This window comes from Neodiprion virginianus, chromosome 3 (genome assembly GCF_021901495.1).
Source record: "Neodiprion virginianus isolate iyNeoVirg1 chromosome 3, iyNeoVirg1.1, whole genome shotgun sequence".
NCBI classification, from domain to species: domain Eukaryota; kingdom Metazoa; phylum Arthropoda; class Insecta; order Hymenoptera; family Diprionidae; genus Neodiprion; species Neodiprion virginianus.
In genome coordinates this window covers 3,101,556-3,119,898 of record NC_060879.1, presented here as the reverse complement: position 1 = coordinate 3,119,898, position 18,343 = coordinate 3,101,556, and the positions used below count along the sequence as shown (strand labels likewise).

The following is an 18,343-nucleotide window of genomic DNA, read 5'->3' as shown; positions in this document are numbered from 1 at the left end:
AACCCTCAACTTGGGGGTCAATTCGTATCCCTAATTCATAGGTAATGCTAAATGCCCATAAGAAAAAAATTGAGAATACAAATTTACCCCCAAATCGAGGATTTTTTTTCGTCAGAGTATTGAAGGATAAAAGGTTACAGTACCTAAGTATTAACACTACAACTCATGACTGGGTCCGAACGCAACCAACGCTCAGCGCCGCTATCGCTACGCGGTTTTCAGTCTTCGAATGGATTTTTTTCCAGTAGCGAAATGTTAATAAAATTAGATTTCTCGTGCGCCATTCTCTTCCTTGTGAAGAAAAGAAGAAAACCATGTACGAGAATGTCTGTTTGTCGGTATAGGACTGATTTTATGATCAAGAAAAGTACGTTCGGACCCCAGTCATACGTTTGAAGGTGGAAAAATAATGTCACGTGTTCTAGGGTTGATACATTGATCGGATTTCACAATCGACAATTTTCTTTTTTATTGTAACGATTTCGAACAACGAAACGAAAAATATTCTTCAAACCGTTCTGCCGGGAGTAGCGAAAGTCGAATGAACCCCTTCGACGCACGAAACTACGCTATTCGAGCACCCTTATACCTTTATACCCATATACACATATATATGTATGCGGAGACTAGACAGTCGTGCGTTAAGCCTGGCAAACTGCACGTGTATACATAATGTACCCAACCCATATGCGTATGAACTACATCGCGTGTATACCAACACGAGAAAGAGATGATTATGCGGTTGTGTGGATGTGTGGATGGGTGGATGTAGATTTGAGATAGGCAAGCTGCTCACCCGTACGTCGCCTACAAATTTGTATAACAACTAAGTTGCAGCTAGTGTTTTGCTAATGCCACGAAACACGGATTACATACAACCGCACTCGCAAGATCCCGGGGGATTATGACTTTTGGGTAATTACAACTGCTGGCTGCTCGCGGACGAGAAAAATTTTACAGATCGTAACGAGGAAAATTCTCTGCGTCGTGCGACACCGTTGTAATTAATTTTCTGACGTGCAAAAATTATCGTTCCACCTTTCTCGACGGTGAGGTTCCAGCATTCGTCTGCAAAAAATTGGTAGGTTATCAGAAGACCTTGCCTTGAAAATATGAGGTAAACGTGTTTCTTCGATGACGCGGAGAAGATTTTTTAGGCTACCGCGGTCGGTTGAGGATAGGAAATTGTTACAAATTCTGGAAATGGATAAGTCTGGGGATAGAAATACGGAGAGAGAAGGAGAGAGCGTTAAAGCGAGTGGAGAGATGGTTTCGATTTGGTACAGAAGCAGCATCAGCGTCGGTACCGGGAAGACGCGAGCCGTTTATTTTAAGAACTTTCTTTCGAACTTGACTGGGTATAGGTTGTCACGGAGGAGAGAAAGAAGGGGGAGAAAGAGGAGAGAGAAACGAGGGAAAGGCATAAAGAACGTAAGAATTGTGAGACGCCTGGTAGCCGAGAGAAGCGAGCGGTGGCGGAAATAGAGCGGCGAGAAAATAAGAGAAGAAGATGGCTGAGGAAAAAGAGAGACAAGCTGGAAGGCAAGAGGAACAGGAAAAGTGACGGTAAAAATAAAAGACCGAGGGAAAGGAAAAAAAGAAAGAAAAATCAACCAACTCCCAGTTCAAACCATTAGACAAATTTTATATATAGCTTATATAGTCGCTCTCTGTCTTCGCTCTTCCAGACGTTGGAACCACTTAAAAATTCGTCCTGGCTATCCGGTTAGCTGCTGCGTTGTGGATATAACCTTTAAAAATCCCGGGCGTATATTCGACGGACGAAAGTTTTCTTTCTCCGCACGATTTTTCTTATACACGTGTATAACTTCTGTTATTCCCGACAGAGATGATGTCAAACGAACTGTATTACCTTGTACTAACATTCGCGTACTAGCTCGTAGCTTGAGGATAAACGCTTTTTCATCACGACGCAATCTGCACAAACTCGAATTCCATTGGTTCGCCAGCTGTTGATGTGATGTGGTATAAAAAGAAACCTCGGCGAACAAGATTGGATTCGATTCAAGAAAATTCCTGATTACCGCCATCTGGTGGTTAGAAAAAAAGAACGTCGGATTTCAACCCTTCAAGGGCGTCGTATTTTTCAACGTAAGAATCCCTCTTTTATCTCATCATTTGCGCCGAATCGACTCAAAGCGTTCAAAAAGTTGTCTCGTAGCTTGGCTCGAAGTATTTTCTTCGGCCAAAGCATGTCAGCTGATCGTTCGCGTCGACGCCATATTGGTCAGAGTCGGGTCAACTCACGCTTAGGATTCACAAGCTGCAAGCGGTATCGTAGAAAGAAAGAAACGAAATCATATTCTCGTCAGATCGAGGGCAAAAAATGAATTCTTCTGATATAAATATCCTGCGGCGAGGGACGATGTATAATAATAAGCGATATCGTAATAAAGGGTGCAGACACAGGCTCTCGCTGAGAATTTTCGAGGAAAATAATATTATATCTCATAAAAATTGGAAGCCCAATATAAGGTACAATTTTGGGATCGGGAAGGATGAGGACGTAGAGGGCGTCGGGTTGGAACGAGGAGGGACAATATAATGCTTCTCTTTCGGCAAAACAAAGCCAATTTTCTTGGCAACAGCACGCTCAAGTGCTAACGGCAACAACTTTTGACGATGCGAAATCTGCCTCCCTCCCCCCACCCTTGAAAATATACACACGAGTTATTTTTTCCTTATCATTCTTCTCGATACTTTTGTTTTTTCTCCAAAATTCATTCCTCCATTATACTTTTTCTCTTCGTACGTTTTGTTCTTTCGTTTTTTTCTTTACTTTACTTTTCTTTCCCTTCTTTGCTGTTGCGCCATGTCTTACTGCGAGTGCCGTTGCCTGATCTGTCCACACTCAAGATTTATACTTCGCAAACTTTTCTGTAATAAAGTATATTATTCTTTCGACGATATAGGCACTGATCCAATAACGTAAAGAATAGTCGAATATATCAAATTTTCAAAGCGCGGAAAAAATTCTGATCTTTTACATATCATATAGATTTTTGTGTCAAATGTATAGCTTGTTTTCTTTTTTGCTCCTTGCACACGAATTAACCCATTCTCGAATCAATGTTTCTTACGTCGTTCCCATGATTTGTTGGTTCGAAATGAATCGTGAGAAAAAAAAACAATCACACGCAGTTAATCTTAATCACAAAATAACAATAATCATGTTAATGAAAAAACGATTTGAATAATTTTAGGGAAACTTCCCTCAAACTTTTAGGCTTGTATCATTTTTAGGCTTGCAAACAATTGTGCCATTATTCATGTTGTTTCGAATGTAATGTACTTGAACCGGTTTATATGCAGGAATGAAATTAAATTTTGCCGATGGCTGCCGGCGTGTCTGTTAAAGCGTCAATTTAATCAGGCTATGTAAGCGCGCGTGTGTGTGTAGAGACGTATATAATACATCAAGAAGCATCCCCAAGCTAAATAACTTCCCTCCATCTATCTCGTCACATCGGCTTATATATTATATACTCTTTTAAACTATAATCAGATAAAAGTCAAGACTCGTTAGACGACGTCTCTTGTTGCCGCGGGAGGGAAAGGCGACGTACATGTATAAGTATACCTGTACTTTCGCAAGTAAAAGCATCGCATAATCATCCCACTTTTCGGTGAAAACAAAATCCGCAACATGATTTCGCTTCATTTTTTGTCTTTATTTCCGCCTCAAATATTTATCATGCCACTAAGAACTTATAAAAATTTGACGAATGGTTAGGTTTTTACTCTGAACAAAAATTGTACCACAATCAGATTTTTTTAATCAACACATTTATAAGTCTTGAACATTTCCTGGATTAAAGAGATATTGTTTCAATTTCTTGAGAGATTTATATCAATCAGGTACACCAGGCAGGTTCTGGCTACAGATCCCTCTGCTGGTAAACATTCTGGAAAAGGGTTTGTGTCTTGGCTAAATGTCGGTACATGTCGCTAAGGGAATCTGTATGCAGAATCGGCCTGGTATACCTACTGCCTTATAATATTGATGAATAAAAATTATTCGAATGATACATATTATTGTTGAAAAGAAACATTTATTAGATTTACGTGAACGTGATGGATTATAACTTTTAATTAAATACACATGCTTTTACATAAAGAAGAGAAAAAATAAAAATGTATAGCAAAGTAGACGATAAAAGCAGTTGAAAATTATTTATAGAATTCCAAGGCTAAAACGATTCTTGAAAATCTTCTCACCCCCCGAACTCAACGATTAAGATTGTGAAAACACGAAGACGGGTGTTTTCATTTCCATTGCGGCTCGCTGGTTCCTCCGAAATTATGCCTGACAATGCATTTAACAACGGTGACAAGTTTCAACGGTGAAAGTAGTTGAGACCCTTGAAATCCTTCGGGCTTTGTTCGGCGACGAGAAAAAGGGGGGCGAGGGGGGGGAGGAGGCCCAAGGAAAAGCTGGAGGAGGCCTTTGAGAGTTTGTTTAATGTTATCGCAGCGGTGTGCCTCGGAAAAATAAGCCGGAGCAGACGGATGTCCGATTTGGCAAAAGGGGCCTATGCTCCCGCAAAAGTCTCAGGTATGGGGTTGTTGTTTCTACTCAAGGCCTCGCGTTGAATTCTCGCTTTCGCCAAGCCCCGGTTGGTTATTCTTGAAAACCCGGAAGCTCAACGCCCCGAACCCGTGTTGCTCGCTGTGTATTTATCTGCTCCGCCATTTCCGCGACGTTTGTTTTGTTTGGCTGGTTTTTTTTTCTTACATTCACATTTGCTATTTTTTTTTTTCTTTACGCTTGCTTGTTTTTCCTTCCTCGCTAAGATCCTAGAAATCAAGCGGCTTTCTCCTCGATCCTTTACGTCCTTGCGAAAAACAAAACAAAAAGTAAAAAATCCCTTGACTTTTTTTTTTTTTTTTGTACCCTTACGTATACTCTAAAACACATCGATCGAAATCTGCTTGAAACGAAAACTTTGACCGGAGTTTTCACTTCAGAAGATTATTCTTTCCAGAGCTTTGACCAGAGTTTTCATTTAAGATTATGTACTACTGAATTTGATATAAAATACCACGGTGTATTATCAATGAGAAGAAAAAAAATGAAATGTTCACCGTTCAATAAAACTGTAAAAAATTTGCAAAAATTTAAGCGAACGTTTTTTTTTTCATTTATTCATTCGTTATCATATATTTTTTTAAACGTGAACTTTGCGGAGAAACAAATCCGCATTTCCATCGTGTTATGTTATTTACGCTTGTGAAAATTGTTGGCTAGTAAAAAGAATTGGTACGAATTCTACAACTTGAATTTGAGAGAAATTTATTTGGGTAAAAGAGTAAAAATCAAAAGAAAATAAACTATAACAATGAATTAAATATGAAAGAATTTTTAGAAGTTACGGTGGGGTTTCTTTTTTATCTTCCGGTAAGATCGCAGAGACACAGTAAATTTTTCCCCGCGAATCCCTATCGCGGCGTGACGAGAATCCTGAAAAGAGACTGTACAGGATATTCGCTCGCTGGCTTTGCGAATGCGGGTTGAATTGTGGACGGTGAAAATTTTTACGACATTGAAGAGCCGTAAACCGTCACCCTTTGGTGTATGGGAACAGCGTTCATGTACCCATGCAGCATCCACCGGCATCATCATGTTACAAGAATTATATTAAAAATCTTCGGGAAGATAACGACGGTTTTTTTTTTCCTTCTTCTTCCTTATTCTATTTTTTCTTCACTCCTTATTATTTTATTTTTTTTTTTTCTTTTTATTATAGACATCGTAAAGTGACGCTTGAACTGCCCCTCAAGCCGCTAACTTTCAACATCGTATAAAATTTTATTTGTGCTCGATTTTATTACAACGTGATCGCCTGCAGCTTGTACGATATAATCAATTCGATCACCGTAAAATCATTTCAGCGATTCTTTACTTTCGTTTTCTTTTAATTTGTATATTTATTTTTATTTATTTTTTTTTTTTTTTGTTTTTTTTTTCCCTCTCATCTCATAATTGCTCCGGATTTCCATTAGAACTTATTTACATAATTTATTTGCAAATATCTGTGAATCATATGCAAGAGAAAATTAATTACTGGTTTAATTAGATAAAGAAATTCTTGCCTTTTGCGTTTAGTGACATCTTATTTATTTTTTTCTCTCTCTCTTCTCCGGTTCTTCTCTAAGAGAAATCAAAAATCATTTCGCAAGGCTAGATACATTTGCAAACTCGTTTGCAACGATTCAATTGACTCGATGTGACAGTGCGGAGCTTTAGTATTTAGCGATGATTCGATACCTGAAATATTGTGAGCCTTGAACACGAGCGAATCTCACGGGAAATCAGACCTAACGACGGGAAAGAGGCCGTTCAAATTCTTGTGAATTACCCAACGATCATGCTTGAAATTTCTCATGATTTAGACCGAAATTGTAAGTCATGATAATAATAATCAATAATACTCGAAATCGACCGTGCGGATATCGATGATGTTTAAGATTGATGAAAGCAGAGCGCAGATTTTCTGGATAATCTCTCTCTCTCTCTCTCTTTCTCTCTCGGCACTGTTTTCAACCCTTTCCGAAACCTCGCACACCGATAAATCAATCGATTTTTAATACTCATCTGGCAACGTATTGCAGACGCCAATGGATTATCGCTTTTCAGTCGGAGATGTGTTTCGGCTTTTTATTTTATTTCCCTTCACCCCTGGAGTTCTGAGCAATCAAGCTTGCGGAGAAAATATGTATCGGGAGCTGAATTGTTGTAAATTAGCAAATAAGTTGTTTCCGAAAAATTAACGAAAATTTAATCACCGCTTTATATTTCCTTGTGTATATTTATCGGTAATTAAAGCATTCGAGATACGGTCCGCGTAAAGTAATCGCGAGTTTCAATAATCGGGCCAAGTTTTACACGTACATGTACATGTATATATATATATGTATAATAATGTAGAGATGATATTAATTTCGCGGTATATAGAAAAGGTATCTCGAAACTACTAAGGCTTCACATAATTAGCGGCTGAAGCCTTGTAAAAATATATAAGCTCGGTGTACAGTTCCATTGAAAATTTGAAATCCCCATAACGCAGTTCAGGTACGAACGCCATGCACTGCCACTGCTGACGGTATATAATACACGGTGCCTATACTTTTATCTCTCTCTCTCTCTCTCTCTCTCTTTGCGCGATATTTCATTTGAAAATTAATCCTCTTAACCCTACTTTCCGCCTATGTCGCTTCTTTCCCTCTTCTCTCTGCCGTTTTTCGCGTTCTCTCTCGGAGCGAGTGACGGAGAAAGAGAGAGAGAGAGAGAGAGCGAGAGAGAGAGGGAGAGAGACAAGTTGATCAGTCGCTAATTGAGACTCCGCGTTCATTTGAAACGATTTCAACGATTTCTATTTCCCCGTTTTAAACTGCGGGAATATAATTGAACCAGCTCAAATCTCATTTCCGAATATTCCCTCCAGTTCCGTTCGATTTTTCTATTTTACTTCAATGGCTAATTATCGATGCTTTAACGTCGAACGAGAATTGAATTCCAACGATAATAGAAGTATTGGCTTCGATTTTGTTTGAAATCTATTTAAATTTTTCGCAACCGTTTTTTCAATATCTAGTTTGATTCGTTTTACTTTATATCAATGTTTAATTTTTTTTTTTTTTGCGAAAATCATTTCTTTTCTCCCACTCTGATTAATCGATCTTCGAGTCGTGCTCACCGGTTGAGTTTCCCGATCAATTTTAATTCTCTCCTCTCGTCTCTTTATCTCTCTGAATATAAATATGTGATATTTCAACTTTTTCCGCCTCTTCTAAAAAGAAATAAAATCGAGAACTGTTAGCACGTGCTGCGACGGGTGCAATCTGTGTCAGGAAAAAAACCCGGGCTCTTGGTATACGTCGCAAAAGCTCACAGCTGCACCAAGTTTTCGTTTACTATAAATAAATCCATCCGCGTGTATAATCCTTAGAGCGAAGTTTTCCTACAGCTCTCGTGTCATTATTACAACGTCGAACATAAATCTTACAACTTTTTTTTCTCAGCCTTTATATTATATCAATCATTATTTTCACCCCTCGTTCAAACACTGCCAACATCCAATTTTTATCACTTTTCACGATTCTCTCTCTCTCTCTCTTTGTGCGATGCGTTCTTGCTGTTTTTTCTTGTGCTCATCACTCTGTTGTTCTATGTTTTTTGTTTTTTTTTTTCTACTGCAGTAAAATAGCATTCTTACGCAAGACTTTAACCTTCAATTTCATTAATCTTTGCTCGGCTTTTATTTGTATTTTTTTTTCTATTCGCTTATTTATTTATCTAGCTTGTTGAATTTTTAAAAAGAAAAAGCTGCTTCTTCCTTTCTTTCCACTATTTAGTTTGGTAAGCATAATATGTCTTGCAATATTGTACTTTCTCTCTCTCTCTCTCTCTCTCTCACACTCTTTCTCCACCCTTTACGGGACCTTAAATTTCACCAAAGAATTTCATAAATCCAGCTTGAATCAATATCAGCCCTTTATAAACCTGCTGCTTTGTTAGGCGGGATCCGCGCTGCTACGGTTTACAATATCCATGAAAATTCCACCGATTTTGGGGAAATATTTCGCGAAGAGCATCCTTAACTCGGATGGCGCCATTGCTGCTGGCTGCTACTTCTGATGCTCTGTATCATTATCTCGGGTATGCCAACTTTCCCGTCATCGTCGTCACAGCTGGTTATACAGCTGCTTCTAATTGCTACGTTGAAGCGCCGTTGCGTTGGCACCATCCATTTTCAACAACATTTTACTCCTCCGATCCCTGAGAGGATCTTACGGTGGGGATCCACCGTTGTTAAATACATTTTGGAATAAAATGTCGTGAAAAAAATCGGCAGCAGAATTTCGCGATAAGGAAAACTTGCCGATGATGTTTGAATGTTTATTATCAACGTTAGGTAATTCTAATTCATTTGAATTCACATTAAACTATCTCGAGTCTTGTAACAAATGGCAATTTTTCAACTAGTAACGAATTGAAAACATCTTTAGCGTTTAAAACATCGTTTCGGGTTCAAGCTCGTTGACCAATGTTGAAAAAAAATTTCGAATGCTTACGATTGCGAAAAAAAATGTCGTTTTTCGACCATAAAATTGGTAAAAAGAAATTGTCTAAAAAATGCTGGGATTGAAATTCGAAAATATAGCCGCTAGGTCGTACAGATAAACAAGTTTTAAAGATTGCGTCAAAGTTTCAAGTTGATCGGATAAAAATTAACCGCGGAAATTGCGCCGCTGGATTGAAAACGTGGTCGTTCGCTACTTAGATGCGTCATGCCGCCATTTTGTTGTTAATTTCAATGATAAAATTCTTGAAATGTTTTTGAGACTACGAATAATGAATCCCTTGAACTCATTTTGCTCCATGTGCTTTCATATTCTTTTAAGCAAAAAGTTCTAAAAATAGGAACGATTTTATACCGTCCAAGCTGAACCGTCCCTTAAGTTACAGCTCATAGGTAGTATAGTTTATTTCAAATCGTGTGATCTAATTCCGATTTATTTGTAATCACTTAAATTCACGATGGAATTTTGATTCTGAACACTTTGATTTCTTCAACAAGATGAGGTAGTTTCAATCAACTTAAATTCATGGAGTATTATTGAAAAGCAGTTGAAATCATTAAAATTTCATTAATATTGATTTCGAATCATTTCGACTCACTTCAAAACGTATGTTTCACTGTCAGATCAATTGGATCACTTCAATTTATTCGGGTCTGACTCAACCCGCTATAAAATTCACTAAAAATAATTTGATTCGGTTTTACTTTGATAAATTTTACTCAAGCACGCGCGAAGCTTTTCAAATTGTCAAAAAGTTTGGATGTCTAGAACCTTGGTACAGGTATTTATACATAATCACCTAGAAAGATAACGCGAACAAAAATGAGGGATAAACCCTTTCCGTATATTGGATAAGATAAAAAAAGGAAAAAAAAAAAAGAAAAATACAGTTCACAAGGTCATCGCGGATCCGCAATTTGTCGTTTCTCGTCCCTGATCTCGGGGCATCAATAATAATATATACGTACCTAAGCTACATGTATAAGAGTGGGAATGAAAATATCGCGGAAACAGCGATAGGAAGGAAGATGAGAAGGGGAAAGAAATCGAGGGTGAGAAAACTTCCGTTCCCGTCTTGTCTACCCTTTCATGGGCCTTTTTTACCCCCTCCCTTGCCCCTGACGACCAAGACGACGGGACGACAGAACTGATCGTTTTTCTGGATAAAATTGACTTCCCCAAATGCATCACCTTCCTTCCATTTTTAGCCGTTGGCTGGTGCGAGGCGGAAGAATCCTACAAGTCATATTTCCGTTCTATCACTTCTCTCTTTTCCTCGACTCTTCGCACGCATTTCTATTTCGCTCTCGTTCCTCGCCTTTGATCGAATCTCTGAGAGCCAAGGCGACGAGGAATCCTCGACGCACTATCGAAAAACGTCGAAAAAATTTAGTCATTTCTCTCGATCTTAAGGGTTTTGGAATATTTTTATGATTTTCAAAATTCCAAACGGTTACGCGGCTTTCGGACAATTTTTTAACTTCGAAATAGTTTAATCTTAAACGTAGAGAATCTTGAGGTTTTAGACTTTGATAAATATTCCGGTTGATCTATTTTGCCTGATTCTTGATTGGAGATTTTCTTAAAACCAATTTTTTTAGTCTTCGTTAATAATCACCGTTATTCCGAGGAAGTTTTGACGACTCGAGTAAACAATGGAATATTGCCAAGAAGCAAGTTTTTTAAAGTCGCTTAAGCAATTTCGGATCTTACCGAGATACCTGCTCGACGTGCTTCAAACCGAGCACATTGCTTTGGCGGGCTTGAAGAGAGCGGAGTATTCGCGCGTTGTTTCGACTTGATATTTCAAGTTCTTGGCACGTTCTATTTCCCAGAAGCCATTCATCGAATGTCTCGCCTTTGCGCAACATCCGAAATTCCATGAATATCAGTCACTATTTCGATCCGCGGGATAACAACTCGCGGAAGAAATTCGAAAGTACTACGCCAGCTGAATTGGCATAGAAACTGAACTCGATTCTTGAGATTTCACCGCCTAGCGGTAAAACTGCAGGCTAATGAATTTTGACGTCCGATCGAAGATAAGGTAAACAAATAACCACGCAATTTCCGCTGCGTAAATATTCGAATCGGACCGAAAAGCTAATGAATTTATCCGCTAAATCACTCGGGTGAAAATGTATCCAAGTTACAAACACACTGATAAATATTTATGAAAATCGATCGGGCATCGGCGTATTTTTAAGCAACTTTGGCATTTATATTCGCGGTGAAAACGGAGCCTCAGGGCGGAGCCTCGCGACTTGCCCGCTTTCATCGGGGTTGGGTTATACAACGTGAAACTAATTACAGTTAAGGTAGTTCGCACTCGGAATAATTCATCCCCAGAACTCCACCCCCCCCAGAAGGCTGACGACGAGCCGCACGAGCCTCCGAAGCGGACTCCGTCGCAGCCTGTGTCCGGAATTGGCAACGTAGATTACGACTTTGCTAACGATCAGGAAGTCCTTCCACCCCCTTATACAAAATTCAGAGTCGTCCTCGCCGATCTCGAATCCACGTCTATACGTATTATATACATATCTATGTACGAACCCGACCAACGTTTGACGCTCGACGTTTTTGATTTTGTTTGAAAAAAAATTTCGGCAATTGTCCCAAGACTCTGAAACGGTAGCCTGAATTTTTTTTCACATTTCTCATTCGTCTGGTTAATTGTTTATGAATATTGAGAGTGTGATTTTGAAAAGGACCTTTTTTAAAGTTCTCAGAAACTGTATTTTCTTTACCAAAAGTTTCAAGACTCTATCAACGATTGGCCGATTTTTTTTTTTTTTTTATGTTTTCTTTTTTCACTTTCAATTTTCACAGTATTCTAAAATATTGTTTAAACGGTTTGAAAATATCCAAAACTGCTGTTTATCACTTGGAACATTTCCAGATCGGTTTCGTTAGGAAGTGGATAAAAAGAACTGAATGTGCATGAAGAAGAAGAAAAGTAAAAAAAATTTTAAAAAATAGGCATAATGGAACCAGCCTAGAAATTTTACTAAGTAAAAGATAAGATTTTAGAGAATTTTTGGGGAATTCTCGGACCTTTCAAACATTGTTTTAGCTGACCAAAGAAATTGAAAATGCTAGGAATTTATTTATTTGTTTATTTATGCAACGGAACAAGCCCAATAATTAGAAATACAATATAAATCATGAAAAATCTTTTAAACCCACAGGAAGTTCGTATGTCGGGTGACAAAACAAAAAAAAAATAAATAATTAAATAAAAACAGCGGTTGTTTTGGTCTGTTTCTGATTATATTTGTAAAACCTTTTTACTCGGACAGTTGATGAAGGAGTTTCTACAGGCTGGAATATAAAAGTGTCTCAGCGACGGGTTTTTCCGTAAATCGTTTCTACGATAAATCGTATCTTCAGCCGAGTTATAAAATAAAATTGGTAACTCACCTTCCCTTTGATGAGGCGCGTAAACGTTGAGGTAGAGGCAGTCCTCGCTCTGATTTCTCAGATACGGAAGTAGCCTCTTGAGATACTCGTAACGACCGGGCGTCACTTCCGTATGGAGATCCGGAAGCACTTGAGGACAGACCGGAGCGAAGCGATTTGAATGACGGACTCCGCTCCAGGGTCGCGGTGACCGAGGCGGGGTGAATCTGAGGGTTCCCAGGGGCGGCGCGGCGTAAGGGACGCCTGGAAAAATTGAGGGATGAAATTGGAAATTTGGAAAAAAATAAATAAAAAAATAGACGGATCGAAGAATATAGCAAACGACAACCGATTCGGAGGCAAAGGAAAACGGCGAATCGAATTCTAACAGGGCGATGAATCGTTCGATCGTCAAATTCCGCCACGACGATTGAACCTCGTTTCACGTTTTTTAAATTTCCGTTTCTCTGTTTTCGGAGAAGAAAGAAGGAAGTGATTCTAGATGATTACCCCGAAAGTGAAAAGTCGATTTTTCAACATATCTCCAGGTTTTGACGCTTAGAGAATCAACTTCGATCATTTGCGATCAATTTTTTTGTCCGACGAAATCTCGAGAATGAGTTACCGGATTTTAATGATTTTTGGTCCCGATCGACGGGTTTTACGAACTTGGAATTTACTAAATTTTGGCTTCAATCGGTTCGATACTTTTTCGATCGTTTGAATAACACAGTTCTAAAAAATAAAATAAGAATGATGATACATTGAGGACGGTTGAATGGATTTGAAATTAAAATAGGTACCGTTAGGTTTTTTGAATCGCTAATCACGAATCTAAGCTCGGATTTGCAAGATTTGAATTTGGGACTCAAAATTTTGCCGTCATGGATCTGATTGTGGGGTCAGACTTGCGAAATCCAAAATGGCAGACACAGTATTTATTGCTTTAATTTGAATTTTAGTTGTGTAGTTATTTTTTCAATTTTTATTTTGTTTCATTTTATGCAACCTGACCTAAATCTCTATTCTTTGCTTTGTTTTCCTTTGCTTCTCTGTATTTATGTTTATTATTTCCCTCTATCTCTTACTGTGATCATTTTGGTGATTTTTTTATTGTATGTTATTTTATAGAGTGGTATTTTTGGTTGTCTAATTTTTGCAATTATTTCACTCGTTTGAAATAGATTATTCCATACAGTCGTCCAACATTGCTATGGACATTGATAAATAAATACTGATACTAATATAGTGGGGGAAAAAAATCGAAAAATATTTGGATTTTGGTAGAAATTAGTAGACGGACATTTTTTGGGTCACCGATAAGAAATTCAAGGTCAGACTTCGAAAATTTGTAATAGTCGATCCATTATAATGGTTCGAAATAAAAATGATGGTCATATTTTCGTGTAATGTGGTTTTTTCCTGAGAGTTTTTATATCGTCAATCACGAATCTGAATTTGTAGTTCGAAATTCGAATTGTACATTATTGTTTATTTATTTTTGCGACTGAAATTGTCCCAGGTTTTTTATTTGAAAAATTCTTCATCGCTCTTTGACACTTGCAATTATTTAATTCTAAACTGTGGTAAGTTTTTTTTTTTTTTCGTTTTTTTTCTCAATCTTCAATCACAGATTTCTCGAATCGCGAGAGTTAAATACGCGTGGAAATTATTTCGATAAATTTATCATGGATTTTTTGCGGTTGCATCGAATTTTAGAACTCTATGTTCGGGAGTGAATTCTTCGGAATCTGTAGGTATCGACAGGCCATTCGATTCATAAGCTTTCTGAATGATAATGGTGAATTTTTAACGCTCGATTTGAGCCTTTCATATCCGAAGCATGTGCCTCTGCAGGGCTGCACGGCTCGGATCGCGGGGGGCGGGCGATAAATATATCAGCGAAAACCTTGAAGCCGGTAAATTTTAGATGTACGATCGCACGTGAGGCTTCTGGATCCTCTATAAATTTGACCGGAAATTATTTATTTCTTCTACTCCTGCACGCTGCTATTTTATTTCATTCCGCACGCTTACTTCCGACCTGAACTGCATCCGGCTGCACCGAACGCCTATGAATTCCTTCGCTTTTTGCTCGAAAAGCTTCGCGAGACGGATCGAATGATACGACGGTATGAAATTCATTCCTCTGGTATAGCATTTTCAATCAAGGCACGTTATACGGTTCGTCACTATTTTAAATACCTTTTAAGCGTTCCGGAGAATGATTTTTAAGTGATATTTTTCAACGCTTCGTGTAAGCTTACGAAATTTTTATCTGCGATTGAATGCTGATATTGACAGTGTACCGAGAATTATTTAAATTTCTTATCGTTGAATAAAGATTCTTTGATCAAGTAACACATGTAAAAATAAAGAAAACAACTACGATGATATGAAAAATAACAGTTGTAGTAAATCAGTTTGCTATCGGATTGATAATTTTTCAGTATATCGGAAACAGTTTTTTTTATTCAATTTCATACTCTGAAAATTGATGAAAATTGCGGTACTGTAAAATCTGGGAAACCAGTTGGCGTAAAAATTATATTCGCGTTCTATTCTGTGCGTTAAACGTTTGAGAACTCGATTGTACCTCGTCAAAGTTTTCAACCTTGTGAAAATCAGTATCGTGTGAAATTTGGACGTTTCCTTGTGACGATGAGAGAAAAATTTTAAGAGCCAGAAAACAGTTTGATGTGAAATATCCATACTATCAAAAAACCGCGTCAACGTATCTATGAATTTCAAAATATTTGTTTCTATTTCTTTTTTTCTCCTTCTGCAACATTTGCAATTCAACAAACGAGGAAAATGGTCTTCCGCTGTATCGTCGTTCCTTATTTTCTCATAAAATTTATCACTTTTCGACGAACGAAAGAAACAGAGAACAGGCTTATTTCGCGTCAAGCTCTGACTTTACCGATCCCTAAAAAAATACTATACCGAGTGAATTGTCCTTATTTTTAAAATAAAAATCCTGAAACAATCGCCGTGAAAGAAAATCCAGATCACGACTCACCGAGAAAAACGTCGACGGGCTGAAGGTTCGGATGCCTCCTGAAATGCACGACGATACCGCGCAGCCTTCCTTGACGCGAAACGCTAACTTCCCGCGTGAATTTCTCCTCCTGATAATCGTATTGTCTCTGGTGTCCGTATTGATTCCCATAGTCGTAACTGTCTCGGTGCTCGGTTAGTATTTGGGTGCATGCCAGAAGGACAAGACCGACCAATTCGAGCCTCAGCATTTTCGACATTTGCGTTTGGATCTCGCTGAAAATCCAGCGCAACGGTAATAGGCTGTATCCCCTTTGAAAATTTGAAAATTTTCTTCTTCCTTCCCTCTTTGGCTCTTTGTTTCGTTCTCCTTAACTCGACGACGTTCACATGATTTCTATTAAATCACCGCGCACTTTTTCCCTGTAAAAAAATACTCTTCCACGTCGGTCGAATCGTCTCGTTTTACCCCATAATTTTGTTTTTTACATCGATAATATGGAGAAAAAAAAAAAAAAAAAATCAAAAAAATTCACAAACCGTGAAAATCATCGCGATTATACACTTGAGACGCGTCCTTACACTCTTGGTGTACATGCGTATTATTAGACGCACGCAAAGAAGGGTTAACGTACCGCGGTATAGCCGTTACACGCAGTTCCAACACAAATATAGAATACGAAGAGGCACGACGACGGAATTTCAACGACGATATTCTTTTTAACCGCGGGGCGGGGCGGCCGACTTGTTTCTACGAGAAATTATTTTATCATCCCTCGAATTCTCGCGAATATCTCTGCGGTAATTTCAATAACCGATGGCACGTTACGTCTGTATGTCGCAGACGTTTTGCTCAAATTTTTTCGTCACATTGTACGCTTCTTTAGAGGTAATTAAGAACTACGAGGGAACTTGAAAACACGGGAAAAAAAAAGTATCGCAAATCGCGAACATTACTTTGTTGTAAGAAAATTTTTCTTCATTTTTATCCCAGTCCGGAGTTTCGATTATTCGAACGTATTTATCTGAGTATCAATAAAAATGGCGATGATGTTTTTAATACACGAAGAAGAAAAGCATCGATTAGATGTTATCACATTTTTTCCCTCACTTTTCACATGTTTTATATCGTTCGTTTCACTCGATAAATTATACACTAATTTTTTTTTTTTTTATATATATATAATTCCTTTAGGTGGCGTAAATTCAATCGACACTCACCGATGATAATCTTTTTTTGTTTTTTTTTATCTTTCTTTTAAAACCGTTTCAACCGCTCGCCGCACAAAGTCTCGTAGGCTTAACTTTCGTTGCTGCGGCTTGCACCTTCGAAACTGATGCGAAGCTCGGAATGAAATTTTCTAAATCTAATTTTAAACTTGGTAACTACTGACGCAACGCCGCGTCGCGGGAGTCCGAGAAAGCGGATGGTAACGCGGCAGGCTTTACGTTTTATTTCTGGAAATAACAAGGCGCGTCTGTCTCTTCGTGTCCGTTGTTTCTTTGCACGAGTGTGCCGAAATTATTTTTCATAAATAAAAACCGCCGTGAAACGGATTATTAATTTGCTTCGTAATAATTTGTGATTACGAAAAAGATCAAGAGTGGGAAATATTTTGATCGTCGGACAATTGTTACTGTAAATTATTTTTCAGGATTATTAACCGTGAAGTTGGAAAAAAAGATGATTGAAGCAATGGATAGAAATATTGAAACGCGATTTATTTTATCCACCTTTTCGATACCATATCGAATAAAAATTCGCACAGATGACACAAAAATGTTTGGTATTCAACAGAAAATTATATTCATTTGAACGTGTTAATATGTAATTCGTCGAATGTATTCAGCGAATTTACGTGATATCGAGATTTATGATGATAAGATTTCCGCGATGGCTGATAAGAGAGAGAAAAACAAACTGAGCTAAATATTGGTCGATATCTTGGTCGAGGATAAATAAACAAATTTACACAATTACTCGATTCTTTGATCGACTGATGGGCTCGATAAACATTCAAGCTCGGAAAGTTTCTAGATGATGAATTCCGAGAGAAAACCAGCTGAAATTTATCAAGATTAGAAGAAAAAATCAAGTTCCTTTAACGAGAATCCGTTGTTATCTTTTTACTGTTTTTATTTAGCTTTTTGTTCGAACGTTATTTTTGCTGGATCGCAGAACCAGCGGACGGTCGAATAGAAATGTTAAGACCTGATTACCGATTCTGGATTACACTTTTGTACCGGTATCATCGTAGTTGAAAGGCGAGCCGGAGCCTTTCAAAGTTTCTGTATCGCATTGTAGTCGGAAAGGGAAATCTTTTGGCCTGTTCCTCGCTTAGGTGGGCGTAGCTAATTTCATTATAAGAATTTGAAGGGGGAAATTTATGTCAGCGGATGAAAATCTTTTAGCCTCGTTAAGGAGAATTCAGTTACACGTACAAGGCTTAATCGGTGCGATGGAAGCCCGGAACTCTCCCAGGGGCAACCCTGCCCTCAAGTCGGTTGTATACTCTCTCGTGCCGTGAATGGACGGCTTTTCGATTCGTTTCAAGTATCTCGGGGTCAACGGTATTCAATTCGATTCACCTCCGGTTATTCGAATTCAATTGGAGTATGCGATCAGTTTGAATGGCTTTAAGTAATCTCGAACCGCATCAAGTATTCACCGAAATTCAAACACCGTGGAATCACTTTAAGTTATTCGAAATCGCCTGATTTTCACGCGAGTTAATTTCGGGGGTTGTTTTCTTGAAGTCACGTTTCGGGGCGCCGCTTGGGTTCGGAATTTGATAAGTCGGAAATTAAATAATTCCGAATTATTTGCTGGCGAAAC

General features: G+C 38.3%; 1 protein-coding gene across 4 annotated transcripts in view; it reads right to left on the bottom strand.

Annotated features, from left to right (window-relative positions):
• The window catches only part of LOC124300095 (uncharacterized), a 54,399-nt gene extending 37,569 nt beyond the window's left edge, over positions 1–16,830 (bottom strand). For 2 of the 4 annotated variants that reach the window (XM_046753770.1, XM_046753773.1), the window contains exons 1-2: positions 15,530–16,013; positions 12,529–12,771 (exon numbers count right to left, since the gene is read on the bottom strand). In XM_046753770.1, coding sequence (XP_046609726.1) covers positions 12,529–12,771; positions 15,530–15,767 — 481 coding nt within the window. In that variant the 5' untranslated portion in view covers positions 15,768–16,013. Of the gene's footprint in view, positions 1–12,528; positions 12,772–15,529; positions 16,014–16,047 lie in introns of those variants that run through there. The other 2 variants (XM_046753771.1, XM_046753772.1) reach the window with 2 other exon arrangements.
• Positions 16,831–18,343: the final 1,513 nt, after the last annotated feature.